This window comes from Microtus ochrogaster, chromosome 19, assembly GCF_000317375.1.
Source record: "Microtus ochrogaster isolate Prairie Vole_2 chromosome 19, MicOch1.0, whole genome shotgun sequence".
Taxonomy (NCBI): Eukaryota; Metazoa; Chordata; class Mammalia; order Rodentia; family Cricetidae; genus Microtus; species Microtus ochrogaster.
In genome coordinates this window covers 56,085,806-56,104,001 of record NC_022021.1, presented here as the reverse complement: position 1 = coordinate 56,104,001, position 18,196 = coordinate 56,085,806, and the positions used below count along the sequence as shown (strand labels likewise).

At 41.0% G+C, this 18,196-nt stretch overlaps 1 protein-coding gene across 4 annotated transcripts in view; it reads right to left on the bottom strand.

Moving 5' to 3' along the window:
* Pde4d (phosphodiesterase 4D) overlaps window positions 1-18,196 on the bottom strand; it is an 851,276-nt gene that overhangs the window by 209,109 nt on the left and 623,971 nt on the right. For all 4 annotated transcript variants that reach the window (XM_026783770.1, XM_005356778.3, XM_026783771.1 and 1 more), the window contains exon 2: window positions 2,869-3,060. In XM_026783770.1, coding sequence (XP_026639571.1) covers window positions 2,869-3,060 — 192 coding nt within the window. The remainder of the gene's footprint in view (window positions 1-2,868; window positions 3,061-18,196) is intronic.

The window sequence follows — 18,196 nt, the reverse complement described above, 5'->3', positions numbered from 1 at the left end:
CACACACACACACACACACACACACACACACACACACACACCCTATGCATTAGCATGCCCAGATTGTTTTACTAGAATTTTAGAGAATAGAACATTTAACCATTAAAATAGAGTCCAGTTATTCACTCCATGTCCTTCTCTGACCTTTCCTTTTAATATCTTTAATTGCTTGACAATTTCTTTCATTCAATTAAGGAAATTTTAGTTGTTCTCATTCCTATCCCTTCCCTCTCCTACTTTCTTCTCAACAAGTCTTCCTCATGCCTCCATTTTTTTTTTGTATGTGGTCCATTGAGTTTAATTAGAGTTTCTTGCCTGTTAATTAATTGCCTATGGTCCCACAGGAAGGGTTGGAGCCTCCAGGGTACCTTCCTCATTCATGAGGAAATTCTGGCAGGCCCAATCTTGTGTAGGTCTTACTCAGATAACCTCAGCCGCTGTGTGCTGGGAGCCCATGAATACAATGGCTCCATCATGTCATGGCTAGAAGACCTCTTCCTGCACACATCTCTCTACCCTTTGGCTCTTACATTCTTTCCACCCCTCCTCCTTGGTGTTCCATGATCCTTGGGACCTACAGCCACGTCTGTCTCTTTTGTTGCTTCACTTTCAATGAAGTTGGGCTAGGCAGCTTTTATTGGTTATCTACGGGGATTCTTGGATCGAGTTGTCCTCTCTTAATCTCTCTAGTGCATTGTTCTCTTCCTTAATCTGCTTAGTGGCCTTTCCCCTCACTGCACTTAAATCTAAAGTATTGCATATGTTGTGCTAGGTAGCTACTCTACCACCGTGTGATACACCTCCAGCCCTATTTGTCCTTTTACTCTGAGGCACCATCTCACTGTGCTGCCAGGATGGTCCTGCACTCCTTCAATTGCACGCCTTGAATAGCTGAGACAGTCTGGATTCACCACCATCCTGCCTCAGCCTCTGAGTAGCTGAAATCACCGGTGTGTACCACCAGGCCTGGGTATGTAGTGGCTTTGTCCTTTAACCTTGTATTCAAGCTGCCAATTCCACTCCCATCGGTGTCAATGGTTAAACCTCCTGTTAGTGGACAAGTAGCCATCCTTAGCCAGGAATTTTCTAAACCTCTTGCCCCTTCATCTCTGTATTTGTATTTCTTCTTTTACTTGTTTCTTCTTACAATCTCAGCCTCTCCTACTTTTCCAGAAACTGTTTCTTGAGCTCAAGATAATATTTAAATCCAATAACTCTTCATTTATCTGTCATCCCTTTTTCCTGCTGATTTTTAGTCTCTTGCTTCTCAGCCTTCAGTCAGCTCAAGTGCTATTCATTTTAATTTTTTTCTCTTGAGTTTATTTCTTCTTTAGTTAACTTGAATTCTCTCACTTCTTTTCCCATCTGTTTTCTAAAACTATGCATTCACTGAATCAGAGAACCAGGTTTGATTCACTCTACATCCTATTGGGCTTCTGACTCCATTGCCTGACCAAGGTGCTTCACTCAAGTGACATCTAAACACCTATTAATTATACAAGGTAATTGATTTTTTTTAAAATTTCTTTTAGTTCAGTAGACTTTTGCTCCTCATCTTTGTTTTTCTGTTGCCAACAACTGTCAAGATTTTTTTCTATACTATTCTATATAAGCTGAAATCTGCTACTTAGGCATTATACTGTCCACTCTCTGTCCCTTGTCCCTCATGTAAATACTGTCATTTATTTACTCAGTTAGGGTCACAATTGTGGCATTCCTTTTGTTTCTTTATCTCTACCAGCTACACCCCCCCACAAGCATGCACACACAAATGCACATGCGCACACACACACACACACACATGCATGAACACACACATGCACCCCACAGTTCTTTAGGCCTTGTGCCTCTTACATCAGGACCAATCTCTTGGCTGCACTCTTACATCAGGACTGATCTCTTGGCTGCACTCTTACATCAGGACTGATCTCTTGGCTGCACTCTTAGTAACTTGGATCTTGAGCATGTGGCCGATTGTGCTTTGATGAAATTGGGAACTCCTTCCCTGTTATCACATCACTGTCTTATTATTCCCAAATAGAATAATAATAACCAAAATATAATAAAAATGAAGCATGACCAAGGCCAAACTCTACCTAAGAACTTTGATGGCTCTCAGCTCCCGTGGACTTTGAGTCTTCTTCCTTACAATGTTTACTCTTTGAACCCAGCCAACTGTCAAACCTTCAATGTATCAGAGCCTTCACGTTTTGCAAAACTGTTTCCTGAACCCATTACTTTATTACCAGTTCCTTTGAGCAGAGAGCTTTCCATAGCCCCATGCTTTGCACTTGTGTGGTGCTTTGTAAAACCTCAAGGGTGGTACTCATATTTTATTACATGTGGTTTAATACCAGCCCTTAAGTAAACTCATGTATAACATTGCCTCTAGTGATTTATATTCAAAACCTGGTTTAATTTGTACAAAATCCCTGAAAGATCTTGCCAGTTTCACGTCTGTACACAAGTCAGTTAAGATATAGTTAAGACACTAACATCACAGGGTATTCAGCCCAAATTTAAGGCTTTTTTAAATATTAGAAAATACACATGTGTTTGAGTATCTAAAACACAAGTCTTACATAAATACAAATTGATGTTTTAAGGCCAATTTTCTATTAAATGTTTAATTCTACTTTCCCCAAGCAATGTATTTTCTGAGAAAATGTTTTTCCTCTTAATCAAGAGTGACAGTGTACTCAAGTTAAATCTACTGTTTATTTTCAGCTTGAATAAATTTGTGCACTTTCTGCATCAGAGGAGGATGACACGGTTGGATGAGTCCATTTAGGACATCATCCACTCAGAGATGTATTTGCTCAGGTTCCCCTAGGTTCTTCTCCCTTTCCTGCCCACCCCTATACTCACATATCGCTGGCAATCGAGGAGTTCCTGGACATAGACTTTGGAGAGAGGTCATAATCACTGTCAGATCGATACAAGAAGGATTCCCGGCGTTGACTGTGGACAAAGTTTGCTTGGAGAATTAGCCCAGATCCTGGGCTGGTCATGGGATCCAAGGGACTCCGTCCCGCTGATGTGCCATTGTCCACATCGAAACTGCGAATAGAAGAAACAGAATCACATTGGTGTGAGCACTGGCTCTCTTTGTATCTCTGTTTGGGGGAGTGATAGGAAGATTTTTACATCTAATTCTTGATAGTAATAATTACAACATTGAGCTAGAGATGCAGCTTAGTGGTAGCATGTTTGCATAGTCTAATACCCTGAGTTTGAGCCCTAAACACTGCAAACAAACAAACCCACAACCGTAAACATCACATTGGCTTAATATTCTTATTTTCCTTGGATTTTGACAATTTACAAGGCGTAAGTCTTTTTAAACCTATTTTTTTTATATATATAAAAAGGAATCATTCTGTAAAAGTAGCTCTGAGCACAGAATTCCTGTTTAGAAAAGAATAAATTCATATAATTCAGTAAATATTTGAGTTCGGCTGAGCAACTGCCACCATCTAATGTCACAAGGCACCTGAACCTGGGCTTCTTTTCCTTCTCACACTGCACTTATTAAATCATTCGTTTCTGCATCGCTCACTGTGAATATGCAGTAGCCTTACAGTTGTCTCTTGAATCCATTTTCCTGCCTTTATCTAGTATCTTTATCTTCTTAAAATGCAAATGTGGCTGGTGCATATTATGCTCTGTGTTCAACCCCCATCACCACAACAAAGAACAACAAAACCTCTTTACTGAATGGGGTAAATGAACAGAAAGAATGAAATGCATTGAGTTCAATACAGTGATGTGGGATTCCCCTCTGTATGCTAAGAATATGTTTTATCATCATTAGTTATTAAAGAAACTCTTTCGGCCAATAGCTTAGTAGAGTGAAGCCAGGCAGGAAATCCAAATAGATATATATGTTGAGAGTAGGGTAAATCAGAGAGACACCATGTAGCTGCTGAAGGAGAGAGCTGCCAGCCACCTGCCAGAACCTTCCTTGTAAGCCTCAGCTTTGTGGTGATACACAGAGTAATAGAAATAAGTTCATTCAAGATGTAAGTGCTAGCTAGAAATATGCCTGAGTCATTGGCCAAACAGTGTTGTAATTAATATAGTTTTTGTGTGATTATTCGGGTTGGGCGGCCAGGAAACTAACAAGTAGTCTCCACTTACAATACAGGCTTTAAAGCCAGAGAACAAAAAGTAGCCACATATAACAACTGTCAATATGATATAACCCAGATAAACTTTTCCAAATGAACTTTTCTAGTGAAGTATCAATATGTATCAAATTCAATTCTCATGTGTCCTTGAACAGAAGAGTGACCATATGGGGTGTGAGGTTAAAAGAGATCACTGAGTGCACACACAAATTCAAACTAAATTTTTACCAACATTACCAGATTAGAATCTTTATCCACGACTGAACATGCGTCTCAATGGTACAACGTTGGTCTACATGCACAATGAATGCCCTCGGGTAAATTTTCAACACGTCTATGTGCACACCATATACACATGCACACACACATATGAACACACATACACAACTGTTGGACCATTAGTTTAAAACATTTTGTATTTTTTTAAAGGTTCTTCATATCCAGTGTTATGTTTTACATATCTCAAGTCTGCCAACTAGGGAGGTGGGTGAATCATTGATCACATATGGACCTATGACCAGGCAACACCTGAACCAATCTTCAAGCACAAAAGAAAAGGGAGAAAGTAATAATGTGGCTTAGTCATTCAAGAAACCTCCTTCCCAACTTAACATTTTCTGTGTGTATGTGGTGGTAAGTGTGGTGTGTGTACATGTTTGTATATGTATGCATGTGTGCAGGCCAAAGGTTGATGCTTTTTCCATAAATTGCTATTAGTCTTATTTTTGAGATAGTTTTTCTCACATAACTTGGAGTTTACTGATTGATGGGGGCTGCCTGACCAAAGATGGGATCATAGACACATGCTGTCCACAACTGTCTTTTAACATGCATGCAGGAGCTATGAACTCACATTCTCATGCTTGTGTGGCGAAGATTTACCAACTGAGCCATCTCCCCAACCCTTCTGATTCCCTTAGAATAGTGTCATCTTATAATGTATTTAGATGGTTCCATCAAGACACTGGAAGATTATTTAATTAAACACTCACTCTATAGACAAAGAGGACAGGTTCTAGGAAAACTAATTTATCAAAGTCATTGAGCTATCCAATGCTCCTGAAGTCCTCCCTGAAAGAGTGCCTGATTCCATGAGACATGAATATGTGTTAGTAGCTGGGGACCAAATGAGAGGTCTCTAACTCCCCCGGGTAGGGCCATGGCTTTGCAGGCACTGTGACATTCCTCAGGAAATTCAGGGAAGGCAGGTTTTTTGTGTTTTTGTTTTTTAAAGCATTAAAGAGGGATATCAGGGGAATTTAGGAAAATTCTTCTGTGATGTTATTCATTAAATAAGCATGTATTAAACACTTATTATGAGTACACTGTGTTAAAAAACATAAAGGCAATAGTTTTAACTCAGACAGGGATACCGGTGATGTCTTCATAGAGGAGCAGTATCTAAAGGGGGCTTTTAGTGCTACTCAATACACATTTGGAAGACAATATTCAAAAGAGTAGGGAGGGATGGGAGTAGATTTTGCTTTAAGGAGGAAGTCATGGGGGACCCGAGGATGATGAAGGGATGGGAGTAGTCCTCCCTTTAAGGAGATTGTCACAGGAGACCAGAGGATGATGAAGGGATGGGAGTAGACCTCCCTTTAAGGAGACAGTCACAGGGGACCAGAGGATGATGAAGGGATGGGAGTAGATCTCCCTTTAAGGAGATTGTCACAGGGGACCAGAGGATGATGAAGGGATGGGAGTAGATCTCCCTTTAAGGAGACTGTCACAGGGGACCTGAGGATGATGGAAGGGATGGGAGTAGATTTTGCTTTAAGGGGACAATCACAGAGGACTCATGGATAGAAATGCTCTACAGAGCACCTTGTGATTTAGCAGGATGATGTCAGGGTTAAATGAAACAGAAGGAAGGTGCTCTCGCTACATATTCTGTATGAACAAGAAAAGAGATAGGAGAGTGTGATTTTGAATTTATGTTTTCTCAGTTTAATTGGATCAATGCTAACTGAATCACCAAAGAACATTAATTTATATTTTTAAATACATTAGTTTTTCAATTCAACTAAGAAAATCTTAGCATATAGAGTATATATGTGGTTCTTTTGAAAAATATTACCAGATATATTAAAATATTTTTGCAATAATACTATCTATGAAAATCAAAACATTTATTATCAAATGTTAAAAATGCTTGGTCTCAGATATAGCTAGGATGTTACCCATTTGTTCATACATGTAATATTACACTTTGTCCACTAGATGGAGAGAATGTTCTTAAATATGGAGAATCTATTTTAAAATAATGTGAAAGCCTAAATTACTTAGTAAAGACTCATAAAAACCTCACAAATATTACTTAAAATAATGCCTCAAATCTATTAAACTGTTTATAAATATTGGTTAAAATACAGCCAATCTAAGAAACATTTGTGTTAGCTTTACTTTTAAATTAAATCATTTCTTTTCTTTCTTTTTTTTTCTTTCTTTTTTTTTTTTTGCAAAGAGTGATCAGATTGCTCTATAATTTATTGGTCAAATGACATTCCAATCTCAGTTCCTAGATCCTAGCTGGGATCGAAGGCAATACTACTCATGCATGCATGGCTAAAAAAAGCACATATCACCCATACATGCCTGGCTAAGAAAGGCACACACCACCCATACATGCATGACTAATAATTTGCTCGCTGTAGGACCAGGCTGACAAGGTGGAGCTAAAAACAGTAGCTGACATCCCATTGGATTTTTCCAAAAAAAGAAAAATAAAAAACCCTCAGGAAGACATCACTGAACCTCTACAATGCATTACTGAATGCATGCTATGCTGGGCGAAGTACCATGGATATCGATGATAGGTTGGGGAAGCCTTCTAAGTTTTGGAACACAAGTTTTCTCAGAAGACAGTTTGATTTGGGAGGTAAGCAGTTGGTATGAAGTCATCTGCATGCTAGATTTCTATCATAATAAGTGCTTCTATGATCAAAAATCCTTACCAAGGAAAAGCAATATTACTGAAAATACCAAGTGCAAAGCATTAACAAATATCAGTAGTGGTGAATGACCTTATAGAAAGAGATTTTATATAATGAAGAGTTTAGTGAATGAGCTTTACATTTCATTTTTGTCCTCAGATTAATACAAGGGTAAATATAGACATATTAAAGACAGCATTAAATTCTAGGAAAGAGGATAAATAAAACATAAAGCAATTGCAGAATAAAGGCCAAACAGATAGCCTAAAAGTAATAAAGCAGAACACTGTATGAATCGGACAATCAGATATGTCAAGAGGCAGCATCCATAAAGGGAGCTTAACGCATGAAAGGAGTAATAGGTCCAGGCAGAGTTGAGGATGGCAGGGACAGAGGATGCCCAGCCAAAGTGAAGCAACAGAACAAAACGGAGAAAGGGTGACGGCGAACGCGAATCAAATCGGACACAGTGTTGGGCTGCACTGAAGAGCGACGGGGATATAAAAGAGGTAGCACTGCCTGGTGCAACCAACAGGTAGGCTGGGTATGTTAACAGAAGCCGGGCCAAGGCATGTTAGCAGCAGCTTGCAGTGCAGAGCCATGTGAGGAGGATTCACAGCCCCCGTTAACAGCTGTCAACCCAAGAGGGAGGTGCAGGAGGCTGTTTACTCTTCAGTTGCCTACATCCATATGGCTCGGTGTGTGAAAATAAATGTGCCGTTTCTGCAATGGCAGGAGTAGAAAAGCCACAAAAGGAAAGAGAGAGAGAGAGAGAGAGAGAGAGAGAGAGAGAGAGAGAGAGAGAGAGAGAGAGAACTAAAGGATAGGGAGGGGACTCCTCCAAAATGAAAGGCTTCTTACCTAAATCCTTTAAGTGTGAGAAGGTGGGAGACACCTTCAGGGAGGTCTTGTTCAGGAAAAATAACAAGCCACTACCTGTTTCGCACAGTGGGTCTGAAAATCAACTGAGCGAGCACTAGACCACTTATTACTGTCTTAACTTTAGCGTCGTTTATGACGCTAATTTATGCTGAAATGGAGATGGCTTCTGATGACCACAGTTGAGGAACACGACCTCACTGACAGTCCTTGGTATTCATAAACTAAGAAAGTGATTGGGGTCGGGGAGACAGTCTTAACTCGGTTGTTGGTGTCAGAGACGGGTAGCGACTTTGCTAAGCACCCTCTGGTTCACACATAGCCCTGGTGAGTTCTCTGTGAACGCAGTGCCAGTCAGGGGAAGCCAAGGCACAATATTATCTGAAGCTTCGGAAAGTCACAAAAGGTTTAAGGAAAGGGGAAACTATATCCGACTCTAATAATGACAATGATGATAGAATTTTGAAGGATGCTCCATGCGTCCCACTTTCTATTTTCTGCATGGTATCTCATCACATCTCCACCCTTGGAAGTGGTCTCTATATTTTCTATTTAACCAAAACGAGTCCTGAAGCCCAAGACAGCCTTTATAATAAGCAATGTGTTCCGAGTTATTCTTATGAGTCTGTTTTAAACCCAAACTGTCTTACTCTAGAGCCTGGACTATGTTTATGTTTATATTTCAAAGTCTCCTGTGACTGTAAGAAGACAACACTTCTTCGCACCCTTCCTATGGTGGACCTTTCAGCATTAACTCTTTGAAAGCGACGTCCTGATAACTCACAGGTCACACATGCCAAAGCCCATTCTACAACCTAAGATTTTGGAATTTGCTAAATCACCACTTTTCTAATTTTGAACACAACACGAGTATAAAGCAGCCTTTTCTACAATCTACTTGGAGGGTTTCTTTGCAGAGTCTGAGGACTGTTTTGGAATTAAGGGACTGTTTGGAGGTCTACGGGAGGTCTTAGTTCATGGAAGAGGGTGAGATGCCAAGGGAGGTCTTAGTTCATGGCAGAGTGCGAGGTGCCCTATTGTCTCACATATTTGCAGGACAGGTGTGCACACATCTGACACGGGCTGGCTCTCACCAGTAGATGGCTATAGGAAAGGAGCGATAGAGCTGCATTGGTCCTTGGAGGGGACAGTAAGAGTCAGGACCCACTGGTCTGATGCATTCAGAGCTGTTTGTAGGTTGTATATGGCCGGCGATGTCTTTCTGTGGAGCCTTCCTTTCTGAAGGGACAGACAGAAATCAGACAAGCTGGCCAACCAGCAGAACTACTCCCAGACCTCCGCAGTCTTTCATTTTAGTTCAATCAATGGGTGGTAATGAAGTCTCTATCCACCTCCCATCTAGGGCCTCAACTGTTCCCCTACTTCCCGTCTACTAATCTTATAATTGCTTCCTCGTTGCTCATCCCTTTTGGCCTGAAGACAGACTTTGATGGTCTGTTGAGAAGCATTTTGATTCTTGACCACTGCTTGGCCTCTCTCCTGAGCCAGGATCTCTCTTCTTTCCTGAGTAAATGGATCATTTCCTCTACTCTAGCCCTTTGGGTCCTCTATGAAACACTGACTGCAGGTTTTGAGCTTGAAGGAGGGGAGGCGCAGTGTGGACTCCAGTGACTGGTGTCCTTGGAGTTCATGTCAACATGGGTTTACCGGACTAAGCATTCCAGGGAAGACCCAGCTGAAGGCTCATGGGAACTCTTAACTAAAGCCAGGGGGCAGCTATACATTGCTTCTGATATGGTGGCCTGAGAACGGCAGTGTATTCACAAGACAGGTCCCCTGCTCCATGTTACAAAGTGCCGGTATCCTACCAGGGTTTAAATTAGAAAACCAGGGTTACATTTTGAATCTTGGTTCTGCTAGGTACTCTTGGCTAAAGTCATACACCTTCTTAAACTCCCACTTCCTGATAAAGAAACCTGGTAGCTCTGGGGCCATTATGAGGATTAGAAGAGAATGTGTTTGGAGAGCGTTTACCTCAGGCCTGGCAGTGAGCAGACACCCAGGATAGCCTGAGGCCATTGTTTTAGTTTTGTTAATCTTTATCTTCCACTGACATCATCCACCAAGATCATTGTTTTTCTCTGAGTCACTCTGTGTGTCTAAACACAGCACTCAAGGGGAGACCAAACTGGAGCTGTGAGGGAGGGAGGGACGGAAGGGACAGATGGGGGAGTGCGCGGTGGCTGTCGATGAGGTGTCCGATGCTGAGCCAGTTTTGCTCTCACAGCCTCAGTTGCTTTGATGGCCTCCACCCTCCATATAATACTAACTGCTGTGATGACATGCTGGCAGGGAGGGGGTGAGACTGTTTTCTCTAGATATTCTTCACCTAGGAGAAAGAACAGTTTCCTACTTGGAAATATGGAAGGTTACAGAGGTCCCAATACCTCTTGTAAGGCTGGAGCTGAATAGGATGGACAGCAGCAACTCTTGAGTCCATTAACTCCAGACACAGACACAGGGGATACCTGGTTTTTTTGTTTGTTTGTTTGTTTTTTTGCCTAATTTCCCCAAGGGTATGGAATCCCTTACTGTTGGCTCTCCAATGGGTTTACTTTGATATTTCACCACTGGGGAGGAGGAGGAAGGCTGACCCTCAAGTTTAAGGACATCTGGATAATGATTAAAATTTTCTCTTCATATCAAATATTTCACTCATTCTTACCAATATCATCTGAACACAAAATTTGTTTCTTATGAACACTAAGAATATGGGCCCACTCTAAATGATTGCAAGCCAGATAGCTTCTCTGCAATAAAGAAAACACCTGACAAAAGTGACTATTTTAATGTATTTTTTTACACAGCGTCTGTAGAAAACTGCATTTTTTTATAGTGATCTACACATGTAAACACGGAATGTAAGTAGGATACTCAGGGAGTTTCACAATCTTATTAGATTAAATGTTACTGTGGCTGTTAGGTGGCATTATTTGTGCATTTCCACAGAGGTAGGCATTTAAAAAAAGCAATTAGAGGTCTCTGAATGTCGCAGTGTACTAACAAAGCACTTGATATTCTGAACCTGTTGTCTTCTGAGTTTTACCCCTAGACTCACATAAAGATGAAAGGAGAGCATCAATGTCACAGACTTAGCCTATACACAATATTCTCTCTGTCTCTGTCTTTCTCTCTGTCTCTGTTTGTCTGTCTGTCTGTCTGTCTCTTTCTCTCTCTCTCTCTCTCTCTCTCTCTCACACACACACACACACACAGAGAAAACATGAGGTAAATTTTATTATTTTCATATATGGTTCTCATGAACAAAAGCCAGATACTGACAATATGAGTGAAACAATATTTGATGGTTTACTCGTAAAAATAACAAGTGATCTCCGGAAACAGTAGCTATTTATGGCTTGCCAGTGACAGTCTCAAGTAACACAGACAAAAAAGGGAGGTAAGCTGAAGATGAGAACTGGAGTTTGATACGAAAGAAAATAAGCTTGTGCATTTTGGTCAAATAATACAGAAGAGCCCATTTTTATGAGATACTTATTAGACTGGTGTGGTGGATTAAATAGTTACACCTGGAAACTAACGTCTACAACATGAGCGTGCTTGAAGGTGAGGCCTTCCCAGCATAAGTAAGGAGAACAGAGATAGGCTAGTGGAGTTTCAACTAGTAATCTTCTACACAGCAAAGGAAATAGCCAAAATCATGAAAAAAGCAATCTACAGGTGGATGGAAGTATTTTCAAACTGCATTTCTAACAAAGGGTTAATGTCCGTAATACATATGCAACTCTTATATGATAAGTACAAAAAAATGAAACAATGAAATGTCTCCAAATTAAAAACATCCAAGTAAAGAAGCAAGTATTTCTCTAAGAAAGGCAGACGGTCAACACGTATGTGAGAATGTGTGTAATATCACTAATCATCAGTGAAATACAAATGAAAATCACAACACTGCATCATGCTAGCTAGCATAATTGAAAACCATACACACACACACACACACACACACACACACACACACACACACACACACACTGGCAAGTTTACACCAAAATTAGAACCTCTTTTGCACTGTTGGGATTATAGAATGATGTGATTGCTATGATTAATAGCCTAGACCTTACTCGTAAGGTTAAAAAGAGATTCAATTCAATTTCTGGATCTTTACCCAAAAGTGTGAAGATGAGTGCGGCCGAGAGCTAACTTCATTTCCACACTCATCGCACCACTGGACACAGAAACCAAGATGTGGAAATCGCCCAACTGTCCTCTGAGGGGGTGACGCCTGAGCAAAAACTGGTTCACCTAATTGTGAGGGCGCTATTACTAAACCTTAGGCAGGGAGAAAGACCTGTCATATTCTACGATACGGATGCAAGTTGACAAGATTAAGATAGTAAAATATGTCAGTTACAAAAGGACAACTACTACTTGGTGACAGAGAAATCTAAGCAAGCCAGACGTGTAGAAGAAAGTACAGAGGGGTCGCAGGAGCTTGGGGAAGGGGAAACGCTGAATTCCTCCTCAGTTACTAGGAGGCATCAGTTACATCATGTGTACAAATGCCAGACACCTAACATGTACCACAGTGCTTGTAGCAGCCATAATGGATGTTACATGCATGCTTCAACGCTTAACAGGGGAGTTTTCAAGCCATGTGTTTTTGGTTTACCTCAATGAAAAAGTCAAACAAGGCTCTCTGGGGGGTCTAACCTTAGACCGCCATGCTGAAATCGGAAAGTCAAAGCCTGCATTAGAGAGTCCTGCGTTTGCACACGTTATCTATAACTAACCAAGCCGTGTGACCATACCCACCTTCAGTCAGCAGATATGCCAACGACAGCAAGCAGAAGTGATTATTGCTGAATTGTTGGCTGGCCCCGAACTAACTGACAAAGCCCTCGGCACCACAGTGATTGTTATTGGTCAGCTCTGACCAAAAGCCTGCCTAAAGCTGTAGAAAGATAAAATTCTCCAGAATTGAGGGTCAAAAACAGTCCTGTGAGGACTGAGTCAGTTTCCCTCTCCTTGTTCTGGCTCTATCAGGCTTTCTCTGTTTCCACATTTCCCAGAGTTCTGACTCCAACAGGCAGAGGAGGTAGAGACGTTTCTGTCTCTTTTTCTTTCTTCCTTTCTTTCTTTCTTTCTTTCTTTCTTTCTTTCTTTCTTTCTTTCTTCCTTCCTTCCTTCCTTCCTTCCTTTCCCTCCCTCCCTTCCTTCTTTCTTTCTTTTCTGTAATGTAGAACAAACTAAATTTGTTTTAAGAAGCTTGCATTGGAACACAGATATTTTTGAGGCATTGCCCCCGCTTCTTCCCACACTTCACACTTATTCGTCAATTTGCAGACAGAATAATCCTGCTAAGATCATAATCAGGTCCCTGCAAAGTCTCCACTAGCCAGTCCCTGTATCTTCACAGTGGCCACGGGCCCTTGGAGATCTGGTTTCCTGCAGCCTCTGGTTCCCTGCAGCCTCTCTAACCTTGGTCGCTTAGTGCCTTTCCCTCCACCAGTGTGAAGTGTGTAAATGCTCTTCCTCAAGGCCTTGTGCACCCGTGTAGCTCCTTCTGGATAATGTTTTCCCCAGTTATCAATACAATTTTACCAGAGTGAGCTAGCCCCAGACTGACTTATGTAAAGTTGCCACCCTAGCCTCTTGAGTCTTAACCATTTATTTCTCTCTTTCTCTCCGCAGTGTTCACTAGCTTCTGATCAACTAATTTTTACATACCACTGTCTCCTTCTCATTAGGATGCATGCTCCACATGTGGAGATATTTTAATCTGTTTTTTCTTTGTAAGTATATCAGCAGCACCTACAATTATGCCTTGTGCATAGCACTTGCTCATTAAAAACAATCTGAATTTATAAAACCCCTTCAGATACAGCGCTGCTGTCTACTGGTTATCCACTGTGGTTATCTATGTGACTCTCTATTCAGGTAAATGTTACTGTTGTTTATGTTTGATTAGTAATTGGCCCTTTAAGAAAATGAGATTGAACATTCCACTTAAGGAAATGATCTGAGATGGAACTTTAAGGAATGAAGTATGAAAAAATATTTTAGCCAGAAATATTTTTGTATATCTTCATATCTGACCAATAATTAGCCAATAATCAGGAGGTACCCGGGTTTGGTGGCACTTAAAGATCATACAATCATGAAAGCTCACTTTGAAAAAAAATGTCAAAACAAACAAAACATCCCATCACCACCATCAACAAAACCATAATGTTTGTCAAACTAAACAAAAAAATCTGTCGCTCTGTAGTACCTCCCTCTTCCTCAAACCAGGAAGGAACTAAGGTAGATAGCAAGCAGGATCCTGGAACCTGATCTTTTCCGCTCCACCACAAACAGGTATCTGCAACAGCAAAGAAATGAAATGGCCCAAACAGTACAGCATCTTTCTCTAACAAGTAAACGAGAGTCTTTCTTTGGATCTAGTGTGCAGTTCTGCCAGGGGTTTCTCCAGAGATACCATTGCTTCTTTCTGAGGAATATAAGGGTGATCCCATCAAATAGGGCATTTTAATCGCTTTGAATGTCTGAAGAGACTCATCTTGCAAGGGTATTGTTTCCCTAGAGACTGTGATTTCCTTTGGAATTGGGTTTTTGAAAACAGGATTCTCAATCACTTCTCTGGTTTATGATGTCGTTAAAATTACACAAATTAATTGCCCTAAAGCTTTAATTCAAGGGCTAAGAATTAGTAAATGATGACTCTTTCAGGAAAATCCTTACCAATAAAATACTGCAGGCTAAATAAACTAAAGAAGTCAAGGTAAACTTATAGTGAAAGCAGAACTGTATTCGTCATTCCACAGTTTCTTTTAAAAGTATAATGTGAGTCTGATTTTTCTTCTGCTAATGAATGCGAAAACTCACACACCATGTTTTTCTCTGGATCCGTACTCTCCCTTAAACAGGTCAGGAAGCCGTTCCTGAGCCCTGCTATTAAATCTATTTTGGAGAAGTGATATTACTCAGTGTCTAACCTCAACCACCCAAACACACACGCTTTCCACGTTCTGCATAGAAAAGAACAGAAAAGGGTTTCAGACAGTTGTCCTGGGTTAGAGACAGCTGCTTCCCTCCTACTAGGGTAAAGGATTTACAGGCAAATTATCTTAGGTTGTTCGCAGACAACTGCTTTTCTCTGGACTTGTTTTAAAACACTCCATGGAGCAAAGAACAAGAAGATGTGCGCGCATATGCCGAGGGTTCCTCAGTGTGCTGTGGCTGTCACCCTAGGGATTATAGTCATTGGTTGGCTGTTGAAAAGGATGTGGGAATCTCCCTTAACACTGACTTTAAAGCCGATGCTATGTAAACCTTCATAACCTTGAAATGGTTTTAGATGGAATTGTGATGAAAGATAAGATCTCTGAAAAGAGTTCTGTAATCAAGACAATCCGTGTGGAAAATCCTGCTAGCTGTTTGCCGGATTCCATTCTCCGCTCGTTCCTGAGCACAGATGGCCCATTTTGTGGCCATGTGACTGGATGTGAGCAGAAATATGACAAGTGTCTTTGGGCTGATCCATACCTCCCGCCACATGCCTGCCTGGGCACCACTTCTTCCTCCAGGTAGAGGTAGAATATGTAGCGACAGAGCAGAAAGCGGACAGACGAGCCTGAGAATTCCCGGTCCCTGGCCTGAGAACAAGGCAGAGAGGTTCTTTCCAAGTTCTACAGTAGAATGTTCCTGACGTGAACTTATTGCTTAAATTGTCTGTCCTTGGGGTTTGTTAGTACAGCGCAGTTTGTTATACTAAAGTAAACTTGCAGGGCAACTAAAGGGTACATTATATTTCCAAACATCTCACAGCAAGGCATTCCAGCACCCAGTGAAACCAACAGTCTCTTTCCTTTTTGCTGCTTATGCTTTCTTTTATTTTTCATAGATCCTTCACTGCAATCTGCTGCCATTAAGGGATTCCTTATCATCCACGAAGTGCGTAAAGGGTGAGAGAAAATGAGCTTGCTGACATTACATGGATGGGGAGGTTGGATAGAACAAACGTGAGTGAGTCCTTCTCTGCCTCCACAGTAGTCACTAAAGGTACAGAGCAACCGCTCAAGCACTAAGCCAAAGTACAAACTGGCCACAGGTAAGACACAGCATCAGAGCTGCTAGCAATTGGGATCTTTCCTTCTGCTTCACTTGAGCTATGGGGTCCCAGAAGCAGCACGCCATTGGCTAGCCTTCTTCAAAAGTTGATTCCAGAAAATAACAGTATTCTGCATGTGACTGTTCTCTGTGTAAATTCATAGAAGGATTCTAGAAGGACTTCACAGTTCATCCGAATCTAAAACAGTACCACTCTTCATTGAGTCTTGCAAGGAGGGATGCTAGAGGTTGCATCTGGTGCTGTAGGCCCTTCCTTGTAGAGACCCACGGACAGCTGTAGAGCCAAAAGGACTTCTACAGTAGAGAAATAAATCACTTGGGGGGCTGGAGAGATGGCTCAGAGGTTAAGAGCATTGCCTGCTCTTCCAAAGGTCCTGAGTTCAATTCCCAGAAACCACATGGTGGCTCACAACCATCTGTGATGGGGTCTGGTGCCCTCTTCTGGCCTGCAGGCATACACACAGACAGAATATTGTATACATAATAAATAAATAAATAAATAAATATTTTTAAAAAAGAAATAAATCACTTGGGTCTCCCGTGCTCTCCCACAGGCTATTCCTACCAGTGCTAAATATAATGTTAAACATTAAACTCCAATATATTCCTGACATAAAGATCACTTGAACGATCAAAGTCACAGAAACTAGTAATCTGTCCATTCCACAAATATCCACCAGCTACTTTGCCAGCTAGGCTAGAAGCCAGAAATGGTACTCGAACAACCGTGGTGCAACTGTGCTTCAGCTCCTAGCCACCATGGCCCCACTTTACTCTTCCAGGATGATGGGGGGTCAATGGAGAGCTGGTCATGAATCCCGTGAACCTATCAGGTCCTTAGTCAAGATAACGGTTTGCTCTTTTCTATTTACCCTTGACTACTCCTTTAATTACACCCACTAATGCCCACTGCTGACCCTTAGGGCTTTAACATTGACTATGTGCCCAAAGAAAATCATGGCAGGTTTATTTTCTTATAAACTAAAATTCCTCTCAATGTAATGTCATGACCTCTCTCAATTACTGAGACACATTTTTCATTTTTTTTGTGTATTTCCTGAATTAGTTCAGATATTCAATCACAAGCATTCTGTTTTCTTATCCTCTTTTATGTTAGAATTTATTTTGTATGACCTTGACGTTCATTTCATTTCTCACTTACAAGAAGACTTAATTCTCTTTTATTGAGTTGTCCAAAATGTACAAGGAGATCTAAGCATAGTGTAAACAAAACAGACTGTGTAGAGCAGGGTTTTAATCCATCAAGGTTGCTCTTGCTGTGGACGCTTATGCCAGAACCCTCTGCTCAAGCCTTTCCTAATAGCTACCATAACTGCAGTCGTTGATCCATAAAATATGCAGCATTTATCTCAGTCTGCAGCACACGTCTATATCATGCATGTAGTCTTTAGTCTCCATCTGCAGAACAGTTATATACCCTGTATGTAGTAGTTAGTCTCAGTCTGCATCACAGATATGTACCATGTATGAAGTATTTAATCCCTGTCTAAATCACTATGAAAACCATTGGTGATAAATGATAAACTAATTACAAGCATGTTTGTTTATTTTTTGCAGAAAATATACATTAGACACCCAGCTACCACCCAGGCCCAGAACCAGGGCTACGAGATGGTCCACCCCCAACATACACCTCATCTATGAACTGCTGGAGCATGGAAAGTGGCTGCACCTGCAGTTTTAAAGCTGCAGGATATCCATGATACAAGACAACAACATGATATTCTGGAGGAAGCTCAGTAAAGACGGGAATAGCAGAGCCAGAGGCCCCGAACCAGACCAATGACTCATTGTAATGAACACTTCCAAGTAAAGATGTATAGACTAGAAGGTAAACTCTGTGACTCCCAGTGCCGCTTACAGCTTCCATGCCAAGATTTTTTGGTTTTTCTTCTTCTTTTATACTTTCTATTAAATTTTATTTTATTTTGGTGGGGAGGTTGCAAGGGCAGAGGGGGGATATGCAGGGATGGAAGATGAATGGGAACAGGATGGATGAAATAAAAAAGTAAAATCCACAAAGAATCAATAAAAAGTTTAAAAGAAGAAAATATTGGTTGGGATATAAATTCTATTTTTCCATACATCAAATGAAATTAAAAAATAACCGAGGCT